Raw genomic sequence first — 26,652 nt, 5'->3', positions numbered from 1 at the left:
AATGTACCAGCCACTTGCATGTTTTACCAGTTTTTGGCTGGTGACTGATGCTAATTTTGTGCTCTGCGAACATGTATTTAAACAAAACTATTTGAGAAATTCAGAGGAGAAATATCTCTTTGGTGGAACTGTTAACAACTAATAGGCATCTGAAACAGGGCCCTAACCAGACACTGCTTTTTTGTCACATGCCAAAAACATCTGAAAACATTTAATATTTAACAGTGTTTGTATTTTTCCACCATATGTTTTTTAATGTAAAAAATAAAGCAGAACAAGAAAAACAGAGCATTTCTAACTGAAATGTAGTGAAGAAACACAAAAGTAACATAAAATGGAAATACTCAAGTTGAGTACAAGTATCTCAAAAGTTACAGTACTTAATTAAGTGTACTTAGTTACCTCTAACTTGCATGAGAGTCATGCAGCCCTTTGAAACCAGCTGATTTAAGAACAGAGACAAAACTACAAAGAAGAAAAACAAAATTTGTGGCACACCCTCAAGTCACTCCGTATTTACAGTATTTATACATTGCTTTATGCAGTGTTTATCTTATATAGAATGAGCACACTTCATATTTCGACTTTCAGAACACTGTTTGCCCCTGGATTTGTCTTATTTAAACCGGAAAGGGCTTGTTCTGTAACTCCCTGTGTAATAACAAATCGCTGCAGATCTGAAGGCTCCAAACAATAAAAGCAGGCCTTCCAGCCGTCTGTTTCAGTCAGGTTTAGTGTCTTTCTACAGAGCACGCCTCAACCTGCCTCCTGAGAGCCTCTCAGCAGTTTCCACATATTATTCCTTGCATCTGAATAGCTGCTCAGAAATGGTTATTTACACTCTATTCAACCCAACGTTGACCGTTAGACCTGCTGTCTGCACACATGCAATATTAATATGGTGATCCTGTTGCAGACAGCCTCCAATCAGCGTCCACTGTCTGTGGTTTTATGCAAGTGTTTCCCAGTGAGAGGAGGATGTGTTTGCTGCAGATGAAACTAAAGCTCTGATACACATTTCCAGCAGAGTCTCTATAGTCCTAATCAGGAGAATGTTCACACTGAGGTTCAGAGGCAGCACAAAGATGGAGAGCACACCCACAAACCCTATCATTACATTCACCCCCAGGCAGGGAAAACCCCACTGTCGCCACCCACTCTGGCTCCTGTGCTGCAGGTCCACACGGTCCTCTGTGATAAATGTCAGGGGCATACCTGCCTTCGCCCTTCCGTGCTCCTGTCCTGCAGAAAAACACCCAGGGGATATGAGGACAATGTCTCCATGGTGACGCGGCGACATCTGCACGTTGTTCCAGGAACACGCTCTGTGAACAGTGCAGCTGCTCTCTGTTTTCTCTGGGTCAACACACTGTGCTGACTCTGATACTGACATCCCAGGGTTCACATGCTTGGAAGGTTCAGGCAGCACTGGAGCAAGATCTTGCCAGTTAACTCTGTGTTTCTCTCTTTGTGTCTGTGCAGGGGCCCAGCGTCGTCTGTGGAGGCCTGTGCTGGTGGTTAGGAGGAACAGGAGGAGGAAGAGGAAGGCCATGATCCAGCAGGGATTCACAGTGCTCGACATGGGACTGAACAGGTTGGGCAAACATCTCATGAGGGAGTTGGTTGTGTGCAAACAGGCAGCAGCCCACACTTCCTCCAGCTTCCATCGCCACCTGATATCGAGGGCGACGACGACCCACACTGACAGGCAGCAGAGGTAGCTGACAGCATGAGACAGCTTCTTTTCTTTGTCTGGGTTGTCACCGTCGTCGTCCTCCTCCTCTTCTGCAATCACCTTCACAACATAATAATTTCCATCAGGGTCTGTCACTGTATGACTTACTGTCCTGTGAGCGACAGCAGAGTAGTGAGGCCATAGCAGTCTGTTCAGAGTCTCCACAGCGATCAGAGGTGTGGTCAAAAGCAACACCACTCCATACGTGTGGCTGAGGAAGAGCAGGAATCGCAGGGCAATAACATCACCGAGTGGGTTCAGCTCAGTCAACCAGGACTCAAAGATGCAAAGGAAACTCAGAAAAACTGTGGGAGAAAGAAAATAAAGTATTAGTTAGGTTCAGACTTGCAACAGTTTGCCAATTAATTCAATTAGTCAATCAAAAGAAAATTAGTTACCAAATATTTTGATAATCAATTAATTGTGTCAGTCATTTTTCAAGCAAAATTTTCAAACATTTGCAGGTTCCAGATTCAAAAACCTAAGGATTTGCTGCTTTGCTTAGTCATTTATGATTTTTGGGGTTTTTAAGTCTTGCTTTGACAAAAGAAACAATTTGGAGACAATACTTTGGGAAAATAACCTACAGATGAATCAATAATGAAAAAATTGTTGCAGGGATATGTGTTAAGATTATACAGCAGCTCAGTTAATTAAAAAAAAGAAAGAAAGACAATTGAGAGATATCCACTAGACATCTTGTAAGACAAAAACACTCTGCATGGAATATAAATTTGTGTCTGACATGTTTTTTTCTCCATAAAACATTCAAATACCTAATTAAAATTTAGGTGCATCAACTCCTTCTCCCTCAAATATTGCTCATTGCACATGCCTCCTACTTCACTCAAAAGTCCATTGTCAGTGTGTACATGCACTGGAGGGTTCCAGTGTCCACATCACACTATCATAAGTTGCATTTTGGCACAAATCACAATTGGCTGGTGAACTAGTTCCAATGTCCAGCCCCATTATTACCATATATGGCTGCTCTTGCTGCTCTATATGTCAGGAAGTGTTCATTCATGAAAATAGCATCAGATAGAAAAAAGAAGAACTTTATGAGTTTGGAAAACCATAAAGAAAACCAGCAAATCCTCACATTTGAGAAGCTGAAACAAGAACACATTTGGCTGTTCAGTTTTAAACAGTACTTGTTGCAATTATTTTGTTACTGTCAGTCCACTACTCTATTAATCAGCTGGGATTGCTGTATGGTGTGGAATGTCTCAGTATGATAAAGGTATATGCCATTACACAATTATTATTAGTTACAATGACCCTTAAAGGAATGGAAACAGAAGGGGGATTTGGGTTGAACAGGAAGTTTACTGTATTATAATTTCACAGAAATTGTTATGACAGACATGAAGCTTGGTAGAGTTCAATAATTTTCTTAATAACGCTAATACTAATACATGATATGATAACTGTCAATTTTCATACCATCTATAGCAGTACACCATGAAACTGGGATAATGCTGCAACCCTATCACTAATTGTTCCAGCTCTTATGTCTTGAATGTCAGTATTATTGTACCAGTACCCATTTTGATATAATTTAGTGTTTAATAGCATCTTATTTGAATTTGGAACATTACAGGTGTTGTCGATGAAGCTCTTGGCTGGTGGAGGAATGTCAGACAACAATAACTGTGGGGGACCAGAACACCTGATCACATCCTGATACACACCTGTGACCAGGAGGTCGGTGAAGATCAAGAGGCAGCAGCAGCAGAAACTGACGGGACTTTGGGAGTCAGCCAGCGAGGGCAGGAAGAGCAGACTGCAGGCCAGTTTACATACACACAACACTGCCGCTCCTTCCAACACACCATCCATGGCTACAACAAAAGACACACACGTGGGTCAATGTATCAAAAACTGGTTTTCTTTTTGCCTCAGGGTGGAGTGGCTCAGGAATGCCATGCACTCTGCTGATACTGAACCCACCAACAATGTGTTAGTATAGTTTCTGTGTATTTTTTATATACTTTTTGCATGATCATTCCACTGTCAGTGAATACTTTTGCCCCATGATTGCAGATCAATATTTTCATTGTTTACTCTAGTAATGAACCTTGGACCAGACAGCTGTTTACAGTTGATCAAAAATGAGGAAATTCAGGAATAAGTTGTCTTCTGCTTTCAACGTACATTGCATTTAAAATCATTTTGAATACAAATTTTAACACTAACAATGAGGAAACAAATGAGACGATGAGATGAGACTTTCTTAGTAATGTGAACACAGATGTAAATGTGCAGTATGCTCTGTTGCACTGACTGTAAATATTTCTACCTCCTGACCTTATACTGTACAATCCGACTGGTTCAACCTGTTTAAAAATATCCCACTGTCTCTGTCGGGTTATTACAGCATGAACAGTCAAACTGAATGCAACAGAAAAACACAAATCCAAATCAGAAACTGTCATGAAATTCATTTGTTAGTTCTTACCTGGACTCACAGGAGCCTTCAGAGCAGCATGTCAGTATGAGCTTCAAATGTTTCATCTGTTCTCTTCACCTCCCCCCTTTGCTCCACCCTCAAGGGGATAATGACCCTCTCCCTCCTCCTCCTAGCCCCCCCCCCACCTTGCCTGTGCTCCCTGCACCTGGCCTGTGTGAAGGTGAGAGAACATGTGCGTCTCAGCAAGGGTGTGGCCCTGTTTGTACAGACATGAAGAAAACCTGTCCAACAACTAACTAACTAACAGTGAGAAATGCAAAGTGTGCATGCGAGTGTGTGCGCGCGCGCCTTGATATCAGGAGTGGATATACCTGTACTGGATTCGCGTTTCATTCTAATTGAGAATGTACAAGCTGTGTTACACACCGTGTTCAAACTGCAGTATGTCATTTCAAAGGCTACAGCAAACACACACATGCAGGGTAGAAGGCAGGTTTAAACTGTAGATCACATGACTGACAAAGATGGTTCCATGTCCTGGAAATATTCTTTTAAATCTACACATAATCTAGACAACAAAAGTTGAATGTGAGGTTTAGAAATATGATTCATTCATTCATGCTTTTTGATGCTCCCCCATCATTTATGAAATGATTGATACTGACTGTTACTTTAGTTTACAGTTCATAGCTGCTGTACATTGTTTGGACACGTGGGAGTTGTCTAATTCAGCCTAAATTGAGTTGCAATGTATATTGTGTATATGTAATGCTCTCCTGGGAAAACTATTACTATACCAGTGTTCTCCGGTTGCATCTAAACACTTACATTAATGTCAGGTCCAGTCACATTTCAATTTAAAGGGACAGTTTACCCTAAAATCCCAAAAGCATATTTAACCTCTGTCTTGTAGTGCTATTTATCCATCTAGATGAGTTTTGGTGTGAGTTACAGAGTTTTGGAGATACTGGCTATAGAGATATCTGCCTTCTCTCCAATATAATGGAACTGTGACTTGCGGAACTATTTTCTTACAATGGTAGAGTCTACCAGAACTGCTTTGTCTTTCTTCCAAAAAGAAAATAGTTCCTACATGAAACTGCTCGCAACAAGGTCTGTGGATTATCTTGAGTAACTGGGTCATGATTTCTGGAAAGAGACATTGCTGTTGAGTTTCTTTTTTGTTTTGTTTGTTTGTTTGTTTGTTTTTCAAATGTATTTTCTAGCACTTTGAGAATCAGAAGCTGAGCACTATCTAGTTTTACTATATTGAAGAGAAAGCAGAGATCTCTAGCATCATGCTTATTTTTAAACAGTAAAGCTGGTTTTAAACATGGTCCTTACAGATGAAATGAGATGTGAAAAATATAATCACACAAACATAAACACACTCATCGATCATCTTTAGTGGAGTTTACTAAACTGTCAGAAAAAATTCCTTTAAGGAAACAACCATGTGGGCTCACAAGAGGCTTTGATTGGAAATTAAATCTTGTGATGTGATTAATCAAAAGCTCCAGATAAGCCATGACACGGGCCTTGTGGTGAGATTGTCCTTTACTTTTGTTTACAAGGTCAATAATGAACTCTGAACTCAACCTTTAAGCCAACATGAACAAAAAGTCCTAAAAGTGCTGGAAAACATAAAAAATTGAACATCTACATGACAACTTTCATCTGCTGAGGATGAGTGTGTGATACAACAACAGCTACTAAATGGACCTTGTCATTAGTTTGTTTTGGCAAATTCTGAATGCCACACATCAGACAAACAAGTCCCTTTGTTGTGTGTTTGAATGGTGTTTGTCTATTGTTTTTGCATTGGTTTTAACAGGCCAGTGAGGCATCATTTGAGACCAGAATAAATCTGGTCTTTTAAAACTTAACTATATGTTTCAATGACATAAAGAAGAGGGTTGTGAACCTCTTTTTAGATTTTATTGTCTTTTCTCTCTTAGATACATTTGCAGTAAGGACAAGAGATTGTGCAAAGTATAATCAAATGAAGCTCATAGAAAGCATTTTTTTTAACTTGTTTGTTGGCAAAAACAAGGTGTGTTTTGGGGTTTGAAAGCCTAAAAACTGCTTAATATGATCACGTTTAAGCTAATGAGAAGCTGTAGCAGAGGTTAGTTTCTTTAAACTGTCAGTGAAAATGATGTGAAACATTGTAAGTTAATAGTACTGAAGTGACAGTTTTGGAAGTGCATTGTACCTTTTATTACTGTATAAGCAGGGGCTATTGGTCCTTAGCGAGGTTTTAAATGTCTTATAAATACAATTTAACAGTGTGAATGGAAACTGCTCATGTTTAGTATTTGCCTGAGTAATGCATGGAGAGTACTGCTCTCAACTTCTGCTCTGCTACATGGCAAAGATATGAGCTGGAGTCCTGTGGAGTTTTGCATTTGTTATGGGTATCCAAGCATAAATTTGAATGTGTGTGTCATGTAGTGATGCAGGTAGGAAAGCAGCCATATGTGCCAGGATGAACAGTTGCCTGCTCAAAGGGGAAGAGTTGTGATTTTAGTGCACAAATGCGCTTGATAAATGAGAATAACAGTCATTTTTTATGCTTACAATGTCACTTAAAATGACATGGCAGATAAAAAATAACTGTTACTGTTAACACTCACTTTAAATGTAGTCGGCTATAACTAATGCAGTCACTTGAAACTATTTTAGAGAGGTGTTGATTTCAACCGAATTAAAAAAAATGGCAAGTGAGTGGTATAATCTGACTATTGTGAATATGAGATCATTTCAAGATGCCTTCCTTAATCAGTTAGTTTTTAATCTGAGCATCATTTGTGGTTAGTTAAGCCACATTTCATGGAAGAGTATTGGGGCCAGGCATGACTTTTTTAAATTTTGTTTTGCATCTCAAGCATAAAGTTAAAATTAAAGAATTTAAAGTCTGTGTAAAGGAAATTCAGAGATTTAGGACTGACTCAGGTCATAGTGGTATTTGACACTTCAGACAACACAGAATGCAGCTTTTTAAAAATTTTACAAAAACCTAATTTTATATACTTTGCCATTTTTCTAATCCTTCAACTTTGGCTGGTTGGCTGATACAACATTTTTCTGTGTTGTGACAAACTCAACACGTATTTCTTATTATTGCTTTACATGAACGCTAAGTGAAAATGACAAGAATTAAATTGAACTTTCAGTATTAGTCATATAAAAATATAGAGGGTAATAAGAGATGGGTTGGGTTTTTTGTATTTTTCAAATTAAATCGAAATGGTATTTTGACTCAACATTTCTCCTTTCCACTTAATACTACTACTACTACCACTACCACTACTGCTACTACAACTACTACTACTAATAATAATAACAATAACAATACATGTTTTCCTACACTCATTTTCCCCTCGTACCTGTCTTTAATGGTCTTCCATACATCCTCACATGTTCCGTGATGGTTCAGCATGTACATCCCCTCACACTTTGAACCGTGAGGCAGCTGAAGCTCTGTAGCTGTGGCAGCAGTGCCATCTCCTGCTGAGCTCAGCACAGAGCATATTAGCAGCCTGTCATGCTGCTGCTGAGAGGATTACATCGTATATTAACTGTACATGACCATCGTGACTTGGACAGACTGACAGACAGCTTTTATACAGAGCTGGAAAAAAGATGACACCTGCATGCAGCAAATTATTCTCTCTCCACCTTAAATACTGCAGCTCAGTGTTCAAGTCTAACAGCCTTTGAGACTATTAGGAGAGGAAATCAGTCTCACGCGCTTTATTATATTAATACAGCTGTCACCGTGCAGGATGTTAAATGTGAACTTTCCCCATGCATATGCACCGTTTCCGCAGGAAAATCTCCCGTGTTTGAATTCTACACCAGAAAATGGGTTAAAAAATCAGTTAGGGCTCAGTGTTGAGTCCTCGCCTGCAGCACCCAGAAGTGAACAGCAGGCGACCCGGAAGGTTTGAAGTCCGACAGAGAGCAAGCAGAAAGAAGAGTCTGATAATCCTTTATAAAATATTTCTTCTCCGGCTGCTGGTTCAGGTATGTCGGATGCAAATTCTCTGCCTATTTTTTTGCTCTTTCCTCTGATATGCATGTCTCCTCTGTCGCTTCGTCACCGTTTCTATGTAAGTCATGCAAAAGTTGTCATGCAAAAGGGAGCATTTTGCAGCGCGGAGGTGATAATAAAGACCGATTTCTTTTCTTTTGTCGCGCAAATAAAAGCTTTGATTCCGCGCCAGTGTTGCCGTCGACATGTGGATTTATGGCTCGGCAGCTGCAGAGCTTTCAGCAAAGGCATGATGATTGTTGTAGGAAGTGTCAGGCGTTTTTTTTCTTCCTCTAGCCGGGCTATTCAAACCTGCAAATCAAAGTAAACAATCGTTCTTACGCTTAATGCAAATATGGCACATCCCGAAGCATCGCCACGGCGTCTAATCACATCTGGAGAATCATGCCTCTTATAATATTGGGATCTGCAGAATATGGCGTCCGGTGCTTATAAAAATAAGACAGGGCTGCCATTTTTGTTTTCCTTTTGTCTGAAATTTTTTAATAAACTGTCTGAGAATGTGGGAGAGGCGGCGGACAGACAGACTGAGCGAGGCTGCGCTGCAGAGGATCGTTTCTCTCTGGATCAGGAGATGCTCTCGTTTAAAAACTCACATTTAAAAATCTTAAAGCTTCTCTTTCTTTTGTTTTTTGAGCGGAGGAATAATTCAGCACGGCAGGTACAAAAAAAAAAGTAAAAAGTTAACCCTAACTTTTGTTACATGAATGGTCTTGTGCTTCTGTCTACAGGTGACCTAACAGCTTGATCTGTCCTGTGTTTTATTATACTGATTCTGTTTTATAGCTGAAATATTGAGATTTAAAAATTGTTTTCTGGCTGCAAAAGACGTGATACCTGCACATCACTGTGGTAACACTTGACCTTGACTGCTGTTAATCTGCAGGATTATTATAGCAACCAAGAGAGCACACATATAGATGCCTCTGTTTATGTAATAATAATAACATTAACACCACGTACCATGCCTTTAACCTGGGCAATCACTTAACCACCACTTCCTAATATATTTTGTAAGGGTTATATAAATGGCTTTATGAAGTAATTAATGGTTTACTAATAGATCAGTCATAAGGTTTTTAAAAGATCTTTTGGGTTGGCAGGTTGTGTAAAAATCTCTGACTGGTATTAGTTATACATGTTGGTATTAATAAATACATGGATTCTGCAGTTTGTTTGGGCTTGTTTTGCCCACAACCCGAATATATTCAGTTTACTGTCATAAAGGAGTTAAGAAACTAGAAAATATTCACATTTAAGAAGGTGGACGCAGGGAATTCTGACTTTTTTTTTCTTAAATTACTCAAACTGATTAATCAATCAATCAATCAGTCAGTCAGAATAGTTGGTGATTAAGTAAATAATAGATTCATAATGTTGTCAGTCAGGTACTCTCAAATTGGATGTCCATGGTGTAAATGGCATTTATTGTATGTGTCCTTGACATGAAAAAGTTAATTAATGATTTGCCATATAGATCTGGTGTAAGCCATTTAGAAGTTATTTGGGTTGCCAGGTCATTTACAATCTCTTTGGTGTTAGTTATGCATGTTGGTAATCCATTAATACAGGATTTCTGTGGGGCTTTAAATGTCTAAAATGCAATAATCATAGTTTATTCCATAAAATGTCTTAATTCGATTTTGACAGATCTTAAAATTTGATTAATTACAAAGTTGGCATTAGTTACTATGTTGCATAAACTTAATCTAAACTTAGTCTCACATGCAGTTATGTTTTTGGGAAAAAATGCATAGATAATGCTGTAACAACTACAAATGAAAGCAATGTTGAACCAATAACTACTACGACAAAAAAGTCTTAAATTTAACTTGTTGAAACCCGCAGAAACTCTGTAGTAACTGCTCATAGAATCTGTACGTCATTAAAGGCCACTAAGTTATCAACGTTAATAAGTCATTAATAAGTGTTTTTTAATCATCAAGTCAACCCTTTATAAGTCAATGAATGGCAATTTTTCACAACCTGACAACCCAAAAATGTTCTAAATGGTTTAAATGATCTATAAAGCATTAGTAAATCATTTATTAACTATTAATAAAGCCATTATGGTTCAGGGAGTGATTCTGGGAAAATATAGTTGATTGCTGAGTCTCACTCCCAGGTTGTCAAATTACCACTGTTTTGGGAATGAGACTCAACAAACATATGTCCTACTGACTTGTGATTGGCCAACATTTCCTGCATGGGCTAGATTTTCTAAAGTCTGAAAACAGAACCAAAAGGAGGAGCAGAAGTCTAGTTTTCTCTCAGACCACTTGAATTACAACTTTTGCCCAGCGACGGCAGAAATATACCAACTACCAAAACTTAGTTGATCAATAGAAAATCAATCAGTAACTGTTTTGATAATGAATTATTTAAAGGGCCAAAGATTCTTTTCTTCTGGCCTCCTAGGTGTGAAAACTTTATGCTTTTCTTTGTCATTTATTATAGTAAACTGAAAATTTGGGGATCTTAAACGGTTGGTCAGATAAAAAAGAAAATAATAACCTTGGTTCCTGAAAAATGACTGGTAATTTTTCAAGATTTTTTGACACAATCATGACAATAATCTGTAGATTAATGAACAATAAAATGACCGTTATTTGCAGCTGTAGAGTAGACGTTGAGCTCCTCTCTAATGCACCTGCATCAGAAACACTGGATGCCTGCTGAAAATACTTCAAACACTATCACTTGCAGACATCAATATTTAAGCCATATAGAAACTCAGCTGCATTTATTTGAAAAAAGAATAACATGAAATTTGGCAGAAGAAATCCAAAAAGAAGTCCAAAAGCAATACAGTCTAGACCTGACTCGACAGGCTGACACATGCAGTATGAATGTACTGCAGCACACAGGAACTGTAAGTCACATACAGTACAGTACCTCACTCCTGCCACTGAATAGTTTCTCCATGTCATTTCAGAAAGTGACACAAAGATGTCCGACTCCTGAACGCGCTCCCTCGAGGCAGAAAGCCTCCAGGAAGTGAAACTGATCCCCACTGGCATCATTAGAGAAATATTTTGTGGGGTTTACTGTATGCTCGTACCCCTGGACGTATCGTTTTTGTTTCTCTTGGCCGGCAGACGTGGACTGTGTTATGCTTCTGCTAAGCCAAACAGACCTAGGAATGGTGATGTGTGCCAAAGCACGCAATGCAAAATGTTTTAAAAAGGAACTTCATACGAGGTCGAGAGGAGAAGCTCTGGAAAGAAAGACCTTCAGATCAGAACTTAAATAGCGAAAATACTGTGATGGTTTCTGTCCATCTGACTAAACCGTGTGAAAAAGCAGCTTGATCAAGCATCATGCTTAATTGGAGCATATAAAAATCAAATGTTCTAATTTAAAAGAGAATGTGTCATGCACTTATTTTGCTGATGTATAAAAACTATATAGAACCTACATAAAGCCTACATAAACCTATATGGACTGCCGACTCCTCACTCCTCTCATTGGACGGATAAGAGGCTGCGAGTCATCAACAACTGCTAGGCTAAAAATAACACCTCCCTACTAGCAATTTTGGGAAGTAAAACGTTACATGTAATTAAATTACAATATAAATGTAACTGTAATCCATTACATTCATTGAGAAAAATATATAATTATCGTTACTAATCAAAATGAATCATTTAGCCCAGGGATCAGCAACCGTTAATAAAGGAGCCATTTTTGGCCAAAAAAGAGCCACGACAATTAAAGGGGCAGTTCACCCTGAAATCCAAAAGACATATTTTTCCTCTGGCATTAAGTGCTATTTATCCAGCTGGATGGTTTTGGTGTGAGTTGCCAAGTTTTGAAAATATTGTACGTGTTAGATGAAAAAAATTAAGGAGCTGCAGCAGACAACTAGGTTTAAACACTTTGTGACAGATAGATTTATATTTTTATGTGTTATGTATGAAACTGCTTTGAGTGTATAACAAGGAACTTAAAAATTAAGCACAAGTTTTATACAGTAATATGTCCTGTAATTTTTATTTGGTTAAAATGGATTCAGGAACAAGAATTGAAGTCAAGGTATCGCTATCAATACTGGTATGGAAAAATTTTCAACCCAGCGCTATTGTTTGGTAAGATTTAAAAATATTGTGAAAAACACTCATACATCAACTCATACTCATACTCAAATATCACAATTTCCCATTAACTTGCCTCTTTTGTCCAACAATCAAAGAAAAGCAGGAAATCCCCATTGTTAAGCAGCTGGAACATTTTTGCTTGAAAAATGACTATAAAGATCAATGGATTTAGGGCTGCGATAACAAATATTTTCATTGTCAATTTGATCTGTTCAATCTGTTGATTATTTTCTTGATGAATTGATTAGTTGTTTGGTCCACAACAGATGTCTTGTTTTGTCCACAACCCAAATATATTCAGTTTACTGTCACAGAGGAGCAAACAAACCAGAAAATATTCACATTTAAGAAGGTGGAATCAGAATTTTAAAGATTTTCCCCACAAAATTGCCCAAAACAATTATCAAAATAGTTGGCGATAAGTTTTCTTTCAAACGACCAATCATTGCAGCTCTAGCTGTTACTTACAAATCAGTGTGCAGGATCCACATTTCAGTTATTCCATGCTCAGCTTCTGACTCTGGCTATTGTTCAAGTCTTGTTGTACTCTGAGGTGAGACTGTGCAACGATTCTCCTGCGGGGCCCCACGTGTCGGGGAGCACAGATTAGGATCTTTTAACATTTCTGTTGTGTCTGATAACCGTTTTGGGAGAGTTCCAACTAGCTGTTGTAATCATGACAGAGCCTATCTGTCAGGCAGCATGCCCATCATGAAGCCTTGTGGTTGGAAATCCTAAGAAAAAGCTGCTTCACTCAAAACATTTCTCACTGGCTTTACTCACCACAGTAACTCAGAAACTTCTTCTCCGCTGTCTCTGATGAAGCGACGGCGAGCGACACTGACAGCGAGAAACTGTGGAGACGCACGTTTTCCTCTTGAACTATTGGGAAAAAGATAACTTCTTTGAAAATACACTATCACAAGACTGGGACAAGTTATCTCAGATTATCACATCAAGCAGTCAGCTGCTGCTTGGGTGGAGAGCTACTGACAAATTTTTAACCACCGTCTTGTACACTGACAATAGATCTTCACATAAATTTAGAGGAGGTACTTTTTAGGAATACTTATGACACGCATAAACAAAATAAACCACAGCAGAACAAGTTAGAAAACAAATATTTTCTGCTGTCCAAATTTCCCTCTATTTTTTGCCTTTTTCTGTGTAAATTACAATTCTGAACTGTAAAAATTACAGCAAAGCAAAAATCACTCACCTATTCTACCCAAGATGAGGCATCAGAAGTAGACAGCTTCATTTTGGGGTCCCCGAGGACAGGTTGGGAACTACGTGTCCTACAAGTTTACAAATATGTACCTGATACATGTACTGAGCAGTATTTCACTGATGGACAGATGGAGAAGCTGTGTTCACCTTGTTTATGACCTTTGTGTATTTATTTCAGGATGGCTGAACCTCGCTTTAACAATCCCTATTTTTGGCCTCCACCTCCTGCCATGCCCGGCCAGGTGAGCGACTCTGGTATTCACACTTCTTAATGCACAGTTAAATCACTGCATTGTACAGTTTTGGTGTAAAGATGCGTTGTTTTTGTTTTAGTACATTATTTAAAATTATTTTAAATAATGCAGCATTTTAAGGAATATTTTGACATTTTGAGAAATACACTTATTAACTTTCGTGCTGAATGTTAGATCAGAACAAGGTACACATCTGGATCAAACAGAAAGTCAGTCTAGATCCAGCCCATAATTCATGCTATAAATACATTACATTATGAAGTGTAAAATCTTCTATTTTCTATTGATCTGTACGTTGTTTGTGACCTTGAATATACAGATCGTTCACTGATGTTTGCATAATATGTTTGAGAACCCCTGGATTAGAAGATTTGAAGCTCCAGAGCTCACAAATGAACATGTTATTTGTAGTTAATTTATTCCGTACAAAAAATGAAAGTGTGAAAACAAAAATTTATCTTTTTACCTCAGATATCCATTGTCATGAATTAATTAACTGTCACTTCTACAACTCTGTTTTAAACAGATTAAACAAAGTAAATATAATGTGCTACTTGAGCTTTAGAGGTACTTGTGAGTGTTTCTCCATTTGCAGGCTTTGTACTATGCTAAGCTAACTGACCCTGTCTATATACATCATAGTTAGCATACAGACATGAACGTGGTATCAATTTTCTCATCTAAAGCAGCACACAAATCAGGGAAATTCAGATGTTGCATCTAAAAATGTGGAAAAAGGCAGCCATGTCGCTTCCATCTTTTTATCCAAGGTGCTCAGGAGATTGTGCTGCTGTCATGCTGGCAGTTAAGAAGCAATCAGCTCCACAGGACAGGGAAGAGTGGCTGATTGTATTTGTTCAGGGATACCCTGGCATACAATGGTGAGCATAGTGATAAACTAGCTAGTGCAATTGTTTTGTTTTTAAATTTTTTTTTTTGGCATTTTATGCCTTAAATGACAGGACAGCTGAAGACATGACAGGAAATGGGGAGAGAGAGTGGGGAAATGACGTGCAAGCGCCCCAGCTAGTGCAATTGTTAACTGTTACAATTAATAACATAACAACAGCATAGCATCATGTTCACCAGTTATCTAAAGTTCTGAGCTGAGCTCTGTCCAGGCATCGTTCCTTCTTATGGTGTCAAAATAGTAAGAACATGACAGGTTGTACAGCTCCAGGTATCCCTGAATGAGTATAATTAGCTGCTCTTTCATTTTCAGTTTAGCTGACCAGATGTTGTGACGTCCTTTGAAAGAAAGGGTGACGGAAGTCCTGTGGGCCTGATTTGTTAATTCTTGTCACCTTACCTACTGTGCACTTGCTGCATTCAAATAAGTTGAGTTTTTTCAGTCATCATGGGGACATCGGGCACAGACGCATCATGACAATTGTGTGGTGCAAAAGCATCACTGTCACTAGTAGTAGTACTTTACTACCTCTAGTACTTTAGTCATAACCTAGCCATGAATCTCAATTTAAAATAATGTGCATTCACAAAAGATTCAACATCTGAACATCTGAGTGTATTTGCAAAAATATGAAACTATTCCTATAATCCAGTGGTTCCCAACTTGGGCTCAGGATCCACTAATGGGTCCCATAATAAGATAGATCTGCGGGGTCACCAGAATATAAATATTTTCACCTTCAAATGAGAGACATCAGAGAAAGAAACTCATGGCCACACTAATACTGATTCATTTTTAGGGGTCACAAACTACAAAGCCTGGGAAACCCAAGTTTAATGCAGCCATTAGTTGTTGATTCTTAGTTACAGTGAGGAAGGTTTGGGTGTAATGTCCGGTATCAGCCAGTAGAGGGAACCATCGCCTCATACAGTGACACTGACTGAACTGATGGCTGTTCTCTTGTCACAAATGTTGTTTCCTGGCTGTCAGCTGGATAACCTAGTCTTGATCAATAAAATCAAGGAGCAGCTGATGGCAGAGAAGATCAGACCACCACATCTGCCTGCTGCCTCAGCCCCTTCCCAACAGCCCTTACTGGCTCCTCCCAGCCAGGCGGATGGCGTCCAGCACGGGATGTCCAAAGCCCAGCAGATGCCGGTTCTCCACAGCCACAGCCCGTCTCAGCCTGATATCGCCCTGCACGCCCGCCCCGCCTCCAGCTCTGTCACAGGTACTCTGACTCCTCACCTCCCTGCTCAGTCCTCACTTTTTACTGATATCATCCTGCATCATCTAATGTGGTTCAGCTTGGAGGTACTGCAGACTTGAGGCCCTCTTTAAAAGCTCAAGAAAAAGACTTGACGCAAAACTACACATTAGTTTTGTTTAGGGTCTCTAAATCATGGCCAAATACAATGAGTTTGTGGACGCTCTGGTGTCTTAGGAGATAAGGTACTGACCATGTTCAGTGGTAGACCTTATGTAATTTTTTTTTATGTCTATGTTCCTCCGCTACTGTGACTATGAAACTATGAAATTAAGGCAATAAGAAGCTTTATATCTGAAACTGGTGTTGACTGTACCCCGTCCAAAGATTTATATGTATATTAGGGATGCACCAGTTGTTAAATTAAAGCTAATGCCTTTTGTTGTTGATGTTTGTTTTGTTATTTATTTACCCTTTTGTACCAGAGAAATAAATCTTCGTTATAAAAAATAATTTTACTCTTTTAAAGCCATTCAGCCTGTCATTACTCATTATATATATTATTACTCTTTTTATGTTTTTGAATGGGCACAAAGTCAATCATACAGATTTATGAAGCAACATTTAATATAATTTTCCTTTAGACAAAGATTATTTTTTTGAAAAATAACTGCTTCAAAAGCCTTTTTAGCCTGCTATACATCTTCTTACCCAATGGTGATTGATGTGAGACAACAGATGAACATTGGCTACTGCCATCAATCGTCAATCATTGTATTGCATCATATTGAATCGTATCGAACGGAATCGTTGGCTGTTTAAAAATGTCTAAGATATATTGTATTGTTCAACATGTATTGTGATAAGTATTGAATCAGTCTCTGTCAGTGAGATACAAACCCCTAGTAAACATTGAAGTTAAAAGCGTGCATGTGCATCTCGCCCTTGGCTGAGGCACCACAATCACAGAACACTTTTCATTAATGTTAAACAGCCATGCCTGCGTGTGTGTGTGTGTCTTTACAGATAAACTCACTGATAAGGAAATTATTTTATAATTATAAAGCCTAAAAAATCTAAACAGACCTGCCAAGTGTGCAGGGGCCGGGATCACAGCTGTCAGATCATCTTTATCAGATGAGTCGGCATGACAGCTGGGGCAGCTTTAGTGTTTGTGTCTGTGTGTTTGTTGTGATCCAGAAAAACAAGGATTAATCAATTATGATCTATAACATACAAAATATAAAGTAGAGCTGTTGTTTGGCTGAACAGATACATGAAAACTATTATACTGAATCACACTGAGTTGGAGGATGTTTTAACACACACAGACAGGGGATACCGACACACTCAGAATTAGTGTCCATGTACATAAATCTAGTAAATTAAAATTCTGTGATTATTTCACGAACTGACGTGAGACTGTGTTGCGTTCTTTGTTGTGAAGTGTTGGTGTAAAGACAGTCAAGCTGGTAAGAATGATGAAATATGTGTTTTGTACATTTTACCAGGTCGAATTCTGGGGGATGTGAATTTGAATCTGGACGATAAGGCAGCTATAAAAGCCAGAGGATTATGGGAAGACTGGCATCTGCGTCAACTTATAGACCATCCGTCCAGGACAAACCACGTCTCAGGTAAACACAGTCTGCACAAACAGCTCTCAGTCTGACACGCCCTGTTGTTATAGAAACAAAGATCCATACTGAGGTATGCAATGCATGGCTTGTATTAGTGGGAAAAAATGATTATTGCAAACATGTCTGTGTTTTCACTTGTGCACCCATCAGGTGTGGCACTGGCATCCAGAACAGGCAACCTCAACACCTCAGAGATCATCACCCCGACCACGCCCACCTCAAGCAGCCACAGCCGGCTGGGTGGAGCCCCCACACCTCACCTCATCTCAGGGCTAGCCTGCGGCCATGGGATGGAGCCTGGGAAAAACAACGGGGGCCTCGTGGGGCTCCTTGGCCCTCCTCCAAAGGAGGAACGGGGGCGTAAGAAAATCAAAGCAGAGAACGGGTCTTCTCTTCTGGTGGTGCCCTACCCGATCCTCGCCTCAGGCAATGACCAGTCTTGTGTCACCATCACTGCCAAAGAGGGAAAAACCTACAGGTAATAAAAAAAAACTGTAGTGATTCAGCTGCTCTCACTCTGTATTCACACTTGTTCTTAAATAATAATGATGTTAACCAGCATTATTTATAGATAGCTACATAGACCAAGGTACACTAAGGTACCACAGTGCAGGTTTCAGATCTTTCTCTGTAGCAAAAAAAGTGATTTGCAAGAACAATGGTTAAATCTACAAAATAGAATAGAATAGAATCTAATGTCCACCAGATTGGAAAATTTTCTTTGGCTCTCTAAAACATAAAAGAAGCCCAAAAACATGCAACATATACAGCAAACATGGTAACAGAAGACCATTGGAATAAAAACACAGCACACTGGTGAAAAATGTAAATTTTATATTTAAAACGGCTCCCAGAGGTCAACGCCTTAAACCTTTATCTCCTGCCCTCACAGTATACATGTCACTTATAAAATCATGACAAAATACAAAACACACACTCCTGGATACAATCGGAAATGCTGCAAAACTGTGAAAAAAATAATCCATGAGAAGTAAGAATTTTGAATTCAAAATGTTACTAAAACTGACTGTAATCAATACATTTATTATAATATAATGTGAAAGGAGTTTCTTACATAGTGACAAAGCCTGCAGAGAATTAGCACCTGAATCTTCTTTTAGCTCATTGTTTTGGTTTTCCGGCTTCTGACTTTATTGGTTTGGCTCACTGTCACTGCTCCCATTGTCGGCTGCAACAGGCAACTCTCCAAACTCACCACTCAACCAGAACAAGAAGAGGAACCAGTTATTTCCATCAGGTGTTGGTAGAGACCGAAAACTGAGCTAAAAGAGAGTGACTGTTAAACAGAAACCTGACTCCACATGCATGATCATGTTGCTTTGTGTCTGCTAAATATGTAAATACTGTAGGAAACTGTTTGCTAACAGGTTAATCATATCAACTTAAACAGTAATGAAATGTCATAATCCTGGAATATATTGAATATGACCTGATCATTTGTTTTGTGTGTAATACATTTACTGTCAGGTTAGCTAGAAACTATAGATGTTACATAAATGTAAATGGAGTAAAAAAAATGGACAAGTTTAGTAGATGTTGAGGTTTATAGTAACATAAAGTGGAAAGGAAGGCGCAAGTAACTCTGGGAATACTTAGGCACAGCACTTGACTAAATGTACTTGTACTAAATATACAAAATAACACAAAAGTCTATATTAAGTATATAGACTTTATAAATGCTGTGCTGGGGCAGTGATGGTTTAAAGGTTAGAGCAGCAAACTTGTGACCAGAAGGTATCTGGTTCAATCCCCTGACCGGCATGATAAATCTGGGGGGGGTGGGGGGTGAAAGGCAGCACTTGCCCCTCCCGTATTACTACCACTGAGGTGTCCTTGAGCAAAACCCTTACCCCCAACCACTCTAGTGGAGCTGCTCATTGGCCGGCAGCTCAGACTATGCTTGTACTGGGCAGCTTGCTGCAAAAGAGAGCTCTTAATGCTAATGCTAATGCTAAATATTGTACCATATTTTTCTGTGTTTTAACATCTTCACAGTGTGATGAAAATGTTGTTGATGTTTTTTGGATGTTGAAAAACAGATGTGCGAAGAAGAAGAAGTAAAAACAAATCTCTAAAAATGCTGTCAAATAGGAGGACAAATCTAAAATTCAGCAGCATGCCACACAGGACACCACAGGCAACACTTGTCCTGTGCATCTTCTTGTATTTCTTCATGATGTGTGTCTTCTGTCTTGTGTTATTGTTCCAGGTGTAAAGTTTGTCCGCTGACCTTCTTCTCCAAGTCAGACATGCAGATTCACTCCAAAACGCACACAGAGGCGAAGGCTCACAAGTGTCCCCACTGCACCAAGTCCTTTGCAAACGCTTCATACCTGGCCCAGCACCTGCGCATACACCTCGGTGTCAAACCTTACCGCTGCTCCTACTGTGAGAAATGCTTCCGCCAGCTGTCCCATCTGCAGCAGCACACCAGGTCTGTGAGCAGAACAATAATCAGCTGTTGTGAAATACTGATTATAGTCAAAACTATTCATGTAACGTACATGGTGTCATTAATCTTTTTTTTTAATTACAGATTTTGAAGGTTTTGCAATTTTTAGGTTTTTGATACTGTTTTTCACTCAAAAACTTTTCAGCAGAGTCAAAATTTTATTGATTCATGTGTGTAAATAGATTTGTATCCTCAAATTACTTCATTCATTCCCTCATATTAAAGGACCAGTGTGTAGAATGTAGTGGCATCTAGCGGTGAGCTTGCAGATTGCAGACACGTCGTCTCAATCAGCCACCTCACACGTCTAGGAGAATCTATGTTGGCCACAAAACTCAGGCAAAATTCAACAGGCCACATCTAGGCTACTATAGAAACATGGCAGTGCAACATGGCAGCCTCCATCAAAGAGAACCCAGTCCCCTCTAGCTCAGTTGGTAGGACGTGTGCCCCATGTACTGAGGCTGTTAGTCTTCTGCAGCGGCCGCTGGTTCGACTCCTGCCTGTGGCCCGTTTGCTACGTGTCATCCCCTCTCTCTTCACCCCCCTTTCCTGTCATATTTTCAGCCATGTCTGCTGTGATAGATAGTTTTGATGTTTTTTTTCTCGAAAAGTACTGAAATTGTGATTTCAGTCAGACATCTCATGTTTAAGAATGTTTATTGCAGCAGCAGAGCTAGAGTTTGGTGTCTAGGCTCCAACCTCATTGCTCCTCACAGATTATGTTTACATAGAGATACTGAGGAGTGATGAACGAATATAAGCTCCCCCCGAATGAACAGGCAGTGGCGCTGATGCGAGGCAGCAATCCGCACAGACCGCTAGATTGGAAAAGTGCGTTTAGTAGTTTAGTATATACCACAGGCGTGTCACGTGTCATTGCGGCGCTCGAGTTGACTGCCTGAACTAGCTCGCAGGCGTTGCTATATTTGTGAATTATGACATAAAAAAACAGAGAATAGAGATTTTGCAATACTGCGGTAAAAAAGGCTGAACCAAACAGAGCCGGCGTAGTGCTGCATCGACAGGTTAGTGTCTCTAGTGGAATAACCATGTTGGCCAACAAGCAGTTCTGCTCCTCTGTTCTTTTCTAATCACATTATCTCATGAATTTATAACACTGGGCTTTTATACGTTTGTGGATAAACAGGTCATCACAACAATGAAGTTGACAAATATGTGGAATAAGTAGGTAATTTTAAAAACACAGTCAGAAACATGTTACACAAGAGCATCGTGTCCTGTCCTGCCATCCCACCCCTCTAGCACAGATGTTGATTTGGCTCTGTTACAACCTCCACTGCTGCCTCAGAGGCAGAACAACGTCCCCTCCATTCCCGCCTTGATCAGCCTCTAATGAGCTTCTTAGTAGAAGGTTTAGCATTAAGTATATTTTACTGTTGAGGATAGTAGTGAAACCACTGACCACAATTTCTTTGACCGTGTACAGTATGTTCTAACAAGTAAATCTCAAGTCTTTGCACTTAAGTCCCAAGTCAAGACTGACAAACTTGAACACATGAACGTCTGTAATATGTTTTTTTGTTTTTTTTTCGTGTAACTTAATTGGATGTTGTTGGATTGGTTTAAACAAAGTGGGTCAGGGAAATTTACGTTGGCTGATTCTGGAAATGGAGGGAAATTAATCAATACCTTTTCAAGTAACGTACTTTTTCATCTATGGGCTTGGGGGAAGGTATCAAATATTTTCAAATGAAAAAGCTCCAAGTGAAGTCACGAGTCAATGGTGTTAAAGTCCAAGTCTCGTTTCTGTCAAGTTAAGTCTGAAGTCATCAAGACTGTTTGGCTACAGCAGAAAATATCTCCCATTGGTCCTTTTAACAGAGACAATGTTTTCTTGTGTGAACAGTAGAATTGGCTATATATTAAACAACTTTTTTGCCCCACGTCACTTACACTGAGAGCACATGGCCAGAGCAAGAAGAATTATCACAGCAACAGAAAGATGGTTCAAGGTTCATATGGGCACCTGACTGCTGTTTAAAGTATCCTTAACATTAAAAACAAGAAAAAAAGATAATGCTGTTTCATCTGAAAACCTGGTTGAATTAATCAGAATTACCCGCAACACCACACACAGCATTAACTCAAAACAGGAAGGGGTGAAGTTGTTATGTTAAGTCTGGCCAGTTAGAGAGGCACATAACATAAACAGTGAAAGTCCCCTTGTTCTTATCAAGACTGATTTATTTAGTCTGCTCTGCTGGCTGGCTTTTGTTTCTTTGCACACACATCACTGAGCCCAAAGACAAGACTAATTTGACCTATTAAACATACTACATTGGTCCTCAAAAGTCCTCATAACAGGAAATTACATTTCAGAAAGAGATAAACTTAATTTGAGTTGTTTGACAATTATTTTGGCAGCTCTTGTCAGCTGAGTAGTTATTGTTACATGACTTGATTTGTTCGAAAAGTTTAGGTTTGTTAATGTATATGTCATGTTTCCTGTTTCAGAATCCACACAGGCGATCGGCCGTATAAATGCGCCCACCCAGGATGTGAAAAAGCTTTTACTCAACTGTCTAATCTGCAGGTAAACATTAACAGTTTTTATTCCCCACCTGTCTGACCTTCCTGATCCTTGATATCACTGACTGATGCCTGCACTGACGGACTGATTTGTGTTTTGTTTTGTTTCCTTGCCTGAAGTCTCACCAGAGGCAGCACAACAAAGACAAGCCCTTCAAATGTTCCAACTGTTACCGTGCCTATTCAGACTCTGCCTCGCTGCAGATCCACCTGTCTGCACACGCCATCAAAAATGCCAAGGCCTACTGCTGCAGCATGTGTGGCCGGGCGTACACCTCGGTGAGTTACAAATTCAAGTTAAAGGGTAACTTTGGTATTTTTCAACCTGGGGGCTATTCCATCAAGGGTGATAACTAAGTCTGCACTTCACTGAAAGAGCCTGAATTAACTTCAACTTCCACTCAAGGCTTAAGCCGCTCCACTAAGAGGATAAGATGTCACAAAGAGAGGAGAAAATGAGAATAACGAATATAAAAGGGTTCCTCGTTAAAAAAGGCCAATATTACTACAATGTACAAAACAAATGAGATATCTTAGCAAAAAACCGTAGACATGTTAAATGGGAAATTAATGTTATTCTGAAATACGCCGCTCTACCCCTATAGTTCACTTGGTAGAGCGTCCGCCTCGTGTACTGGAGCAACGGCATAGGTTCATTTCCAACCTGAGACCGACATCATGTCGTCCTCTCTCTCATTCCTCCTTCTCCTGTTTTCAGCTGTACCATGTAGCAAAAAAAGGCAAGAAGCCACAATAATCATTTTTGAAAAGGTATACAAGCCTACTTATTGTTTTATTTGTGTTCATTAATAGCGTTAAATGTATAACCTGCTGCCAGCAGAAAGTTGTGGTTTGGACTTGTTTTGTTTTTTTGTCTTCACAGCTTGAAAAAATGAGTGAATGGATAAATAAGTTCTTTAAAACTTTGGCATACTTATTTATTATTTAATTTTTCCATTATTTTTATTATTTTAAGCTTTTAAATGAACAGGTTCACTCAATGTCAAATAACCTGTTGGCCTTTGAAGACAGTAAAAGTTGTAAGACATGATTTTCTTACTTCTTCTTACTTATTTTTAGTTAATATGTTCTCTGGAATTAAATTAAATGTAAATTCATGCCCGATCACATAGAAAGAGGTCTGAACTTGTGTTTCTACATGGACAGAAGTGATGAGAGCATAAAAGACACTTGATGGAACTGTCTATTTTAGGTTCTGTCTCTGCCTGTCAGGATTTCTCTGACAAACAGCTAAATTAAGCTTGACAGCTAGTCTGCCACAGAGCAGACTTATCAAGGGAAGCCAGGCTTTTCCTTTATCTACATCAGGGATGGGCAACGTTGATGACAGAGCGGGCCACAAATATTTCATCTTCACTACCAGAGGGCCACATTTTGAGCATGCACTTCCACCAGTAGAAGGAAAATTAAACTAATATATATAAAAAGCTGTATGCAGCCCGCAGGCCGCCAGTTGGCCATGTCTGATCTACATTGATGGAATACCCCTCTGGGGGTTGTGCTAGCTAAACATAGCCAAGCTGTCTTTGAATGAGCTGGCTCAACCAAACCTAAAACTCTTGTCAGGGATAACAGGGGTCACACTGGATTATCAACAGTCTTTGTTAATCAGGTTTTCTTCATTTGACCCTTTACATGTGAAAATGGGGTCATTTGATATGTCATTTCATTTGATTCCTTTTCCTCTCAAAATGGACGGACTGAGCCTTGTTAATTAATTTGTCAGTTGTTCATGCTTTATAAATTTCACATAAATTATGTTCCACATAACTGATGTGCTACTAAGAAAAATGCGTTTTCTATCTTATCAATTATTCACAATTGATTATCGATTATTAATGTGTTAAGGAAAGTGCACAAAATTTGCAACACTAATTCAAAATGGTCTGTACTTGCTTCATTATTCTTTTAGTCTCTGGATGATCAGCAGAGTAAAATTTAAAATTTAGTAAGAAAAAGTATTAATAAGACGTGAGGCAAATGGAGAAAAATAACTTTCTGCATCACCAACTCAGTGCATATAGGTTCCCATGGCAACACAATGCTTACCGTTTGCACCCCTGTAGGTGCATGGCGTTGTACAACATATAGTTCAATAATCTATCCCTCAGCTGAGAATCTATATCGCTCGAAAAGAAAGTCATCTGGAAAAGAATTAGTGAAAGGGCTCTGAACATAACCTGCTCTCATGTGGTCAGCATAAGTTACCATGGTGATCTAGCCACCTTCACGATTCTGACTTTCAACATACCTCACTACCACATTCATCTTTCTTCATACTACACCCTCTGAATCCTGTTTTCCCACGTGTTTAGGTCTAAGTGACAACTGGAGACAACAGTTTTTGAAACTGGTCCGGTGTTGAGTGAGACAACTGCAGCCATCAGCCTCAGAGCAGGCCGCATTGTTGTCCTTATGGGCAATGTTGCTCTGTCCAAGCACGTCCATTAAAAGTGCTGGTTTTTGCCACATACAGGCTCAGATTGTGATTATACGTGTCTGGCAATATTACGGGAACGATGGCAACAGAGACAGACTATTTTGTTAAAGAGCAAGATCCTTTTTGTTTAATCAGAAGCAGCCAATTATCACTCTCACTGAACCCACCAGATTCCATTTACAAAAACATTTCATTTTATTATAAAAAGTACTTCATTCAAACTTGACCGAAGCCATCTTCATTAGTCCTTCCACTATTCCAGCAATCAGCCCTTGGTGGGTTGAAATAAATCCTTAATTCACTGAAATAGATGTTAGAAAATATTCTGGCTCTACACCCGCTGTCTCCTTCTGCTCCTTCTCTGATGTGTGACTTCCTTCTCATTCCTCTCCCCATATTTTCCGATTTCACAAGAGCGATATAACAGCTGTTTCTAGTTAAACAACTCTTTAACAAAGATGTTTATCTTTGTAAAGATGGTTTTCATAATGTTGTTGACACTTACAATAACAGACTGACCTGTCAGTGGCCAAAACAAGCACTGAAGGTTTGCATTAGCCATTGAGGGTTATATTGCAGTCCATTTCAGGCTGATAGCTGCAGTGGTCTTGCTCAATACTGGTTAAAGTTCAAAGATTTTGTCCCTATTAGTCACTTAAACACGAAAACATGGGAAAATAGGGTGGAAAAAATACAGAAGTCAAGATGTTAAGATCTGAACTAACTGCAGGGGAGAAGTGCTCAAGTGTTGTTCTTCTCTTGATTTGTCCAGGAGACGTACCTCATGAAGCACATGTCTAAACACACAATGGTGGAACATGTGGTGTCCCATCAGTCCCCTCAACACAGGACAGAGTCTCCTTCCATCCCTATACGGATCTCCCTTATCTGAGCTCCACACCCTTCTCCTGCCCTCCCATCAGATACGTTTCCTGTGATATCTGCGCTCCTCTGATGGACTCTGAACCCATTAACAGGTTCCAAAAATGTGCCAGATTGTACCAGTATGTTGTGAAGAGGTGCTCTTTTAATGAGTATTATCCTCCTTTCCTTTCTTGCTGACCGGATAGTATTATCGGGGACATCCAAAGATGACTTCTCAGCACTTTCAGGCCTGAAAATGACAGGCCTAAAAAAATTCCTTTTCTATGTGACTTAACAGACAAAATTGCTCCGGGCAGCTACATCAAGGAAAATCTTTTAAACTCTTTGTGTTACAACAGATTACAGTCTTTTTTTATATGGTCGTTTACTTTCTTTACTCAAGTCTTTGCAAAAAGAAATATATTTGCATCAGAAATAGTCTTCCTTTAGCTGGGTTGCCAAGTGAACATAAAGGTGAATGCTTATATAAAGTGTATTCATGTATATCGTGCCACTTTTTATGTCAGTGTTTGCAATGTTTCACGATCACGTGGCCATAACACACACGTTAATGATGTGTCATTTTTGTTACAGTAATTTTCACCCTACTGCCAAACATTACCCTGACCAGGATGTGTAACTCATAATTAGATGGTTGGATGAATACATTTTCTTTTATGTATTTTTTTTCCTTGAGGTTAATCCAAACATGTTTATAAACTCTTAAAAACTACAGACGCCCTGAGGAGAGTGAAAAA

At 39.3% G+C, this 26,652-nt stretch overlaps 2 protein-coding genes across 6 annotated transcripts; one reads left to right on the top strand and one right to left on the bottom strand.

Moving 5' to 3' along the window:
- Positions 1–4,330, bottom strand: LOC146331864 (uncharacterized). 2 transcript variants are annotated; one of them, XM_084736492.1, is made up of 3 exons: positions 4,197–4,330; positions 3,430–3,579; positions 1–2,040 (listed from the first exon to the last, which is right to left on the bottom strand). In XM_084736492.1, exons 2-3 carry the CDS (start codon positions 3,575–3,577, stop codon positions 950–952), a joined length of 1,239 nt encoding a protein of 412 aa, XP_084592618.1. In that variant the 5' UTR covers positions 3,578–3,579; positions 4,197–4,330; the 3' UTR covers positions 1–949. The 2 variants fall into 2 exon arrangements, with proteins under 2 accessions (XP_084592618.1, XP_084592626.1); XM_084736500.1 differs by lacking the exon at positions 4,197–4,330 and having other exon boundaries at positions 3,430–3,716.
- znf362a (zinc finger protein 362a) lies at positions 4,280–26,652 on the top strand. 4 transcript variants are annotated; one of them, XM_084736481.1, is made up of 9 exons: positions 4,280–4,368; positions 13,711–13,774; positions 15,720–15,927; positions 17,415–17,540; positions 17,694–18,021; positions 19,774–19,998; positions 22,495–22,573; positions 22,690–22,848; positions 25,803–26,652. In XM_084736481.1, the coding sequence occupies exons 2-9, from the start codon at positions 13,712–13,714 to the stop codon at positions 25,920–25,922; spliced, it is 1,308 nt and encodes a 435-aa protein (XP_084592607.1). In that variant the 5' UTR covers positions 4,280–4,368; position 13,711; the 3' UTR covers positions 25,923–26,652. The 4 variants fall into 4 exon arrangements, with proteins under 4 accessions (XP_084592607.1, XP_084592589.1, XP_084592598.1 ...); XM_084736463.1 differs by having other exon boundaries at positions 15,687–15,927; XM_084736472.1 differs by lacking the exon at positions 4,280–4,368 and adding an exon at positions 7,648–8,177.

The sequence above is a fragment of the Lutjanus erythropterus genome, chromosome 2 (genome assembly GCF_056507025.1).
Source record: "Lutjanus erythropterus isolate fLutEry1 chromosome 2, fLutEry1.hap2, whole genome shotgun sequence".
NCBI classification, from domain to species: domain Eukaryota; kingdom Metazoa; phylum Chordata; class Actinopteri; order Lutjaniformes; family Lutjanidae; genus Lutjanus; species Lutjanus erythropterus.
Note: the sequence above shows the minus strand (reverse complement) of the source record. Positions and strands in the feature narration are given on the sequence as shown.

Coding starts and splice junctions, on each gene's coding strand:
- LOC146331864 (XM_084736492.1), bottom strand. CDS start 3,577: ATGGATGGTGTGTTGGAAGGAGCGGCAGTGTTGTGTGTATGTAAACTG. Junction 2,041..3,429: donor CACCGACCTCCTGGTCACAG/GTGTGTATCAGG, acceptor TTTCTCCCACAG/TTTTTCTGAGTTTCCTTTGC.
- znf362a (XM_084736463.1), top strand. CDS start 13,712: ATGGCTGAACCTCGCTTTAACAATCCCTATTTTTGGCCTCCACCTCCT. Junction 22,574..22,689: donor CTCAACTGTCTAATCTGCAG/GTAAACATTAAC, acceptor CCTTGCCTGAAG/TCTCACCAGAGGCAGCACAA. Junction 22,849..25,802: donor GTGGCCGGGCGTACACCTCG/GTGAGTTACAAA, acceptor TGATTTGTCCAG/GAGACGTACCTCATGAAGCA.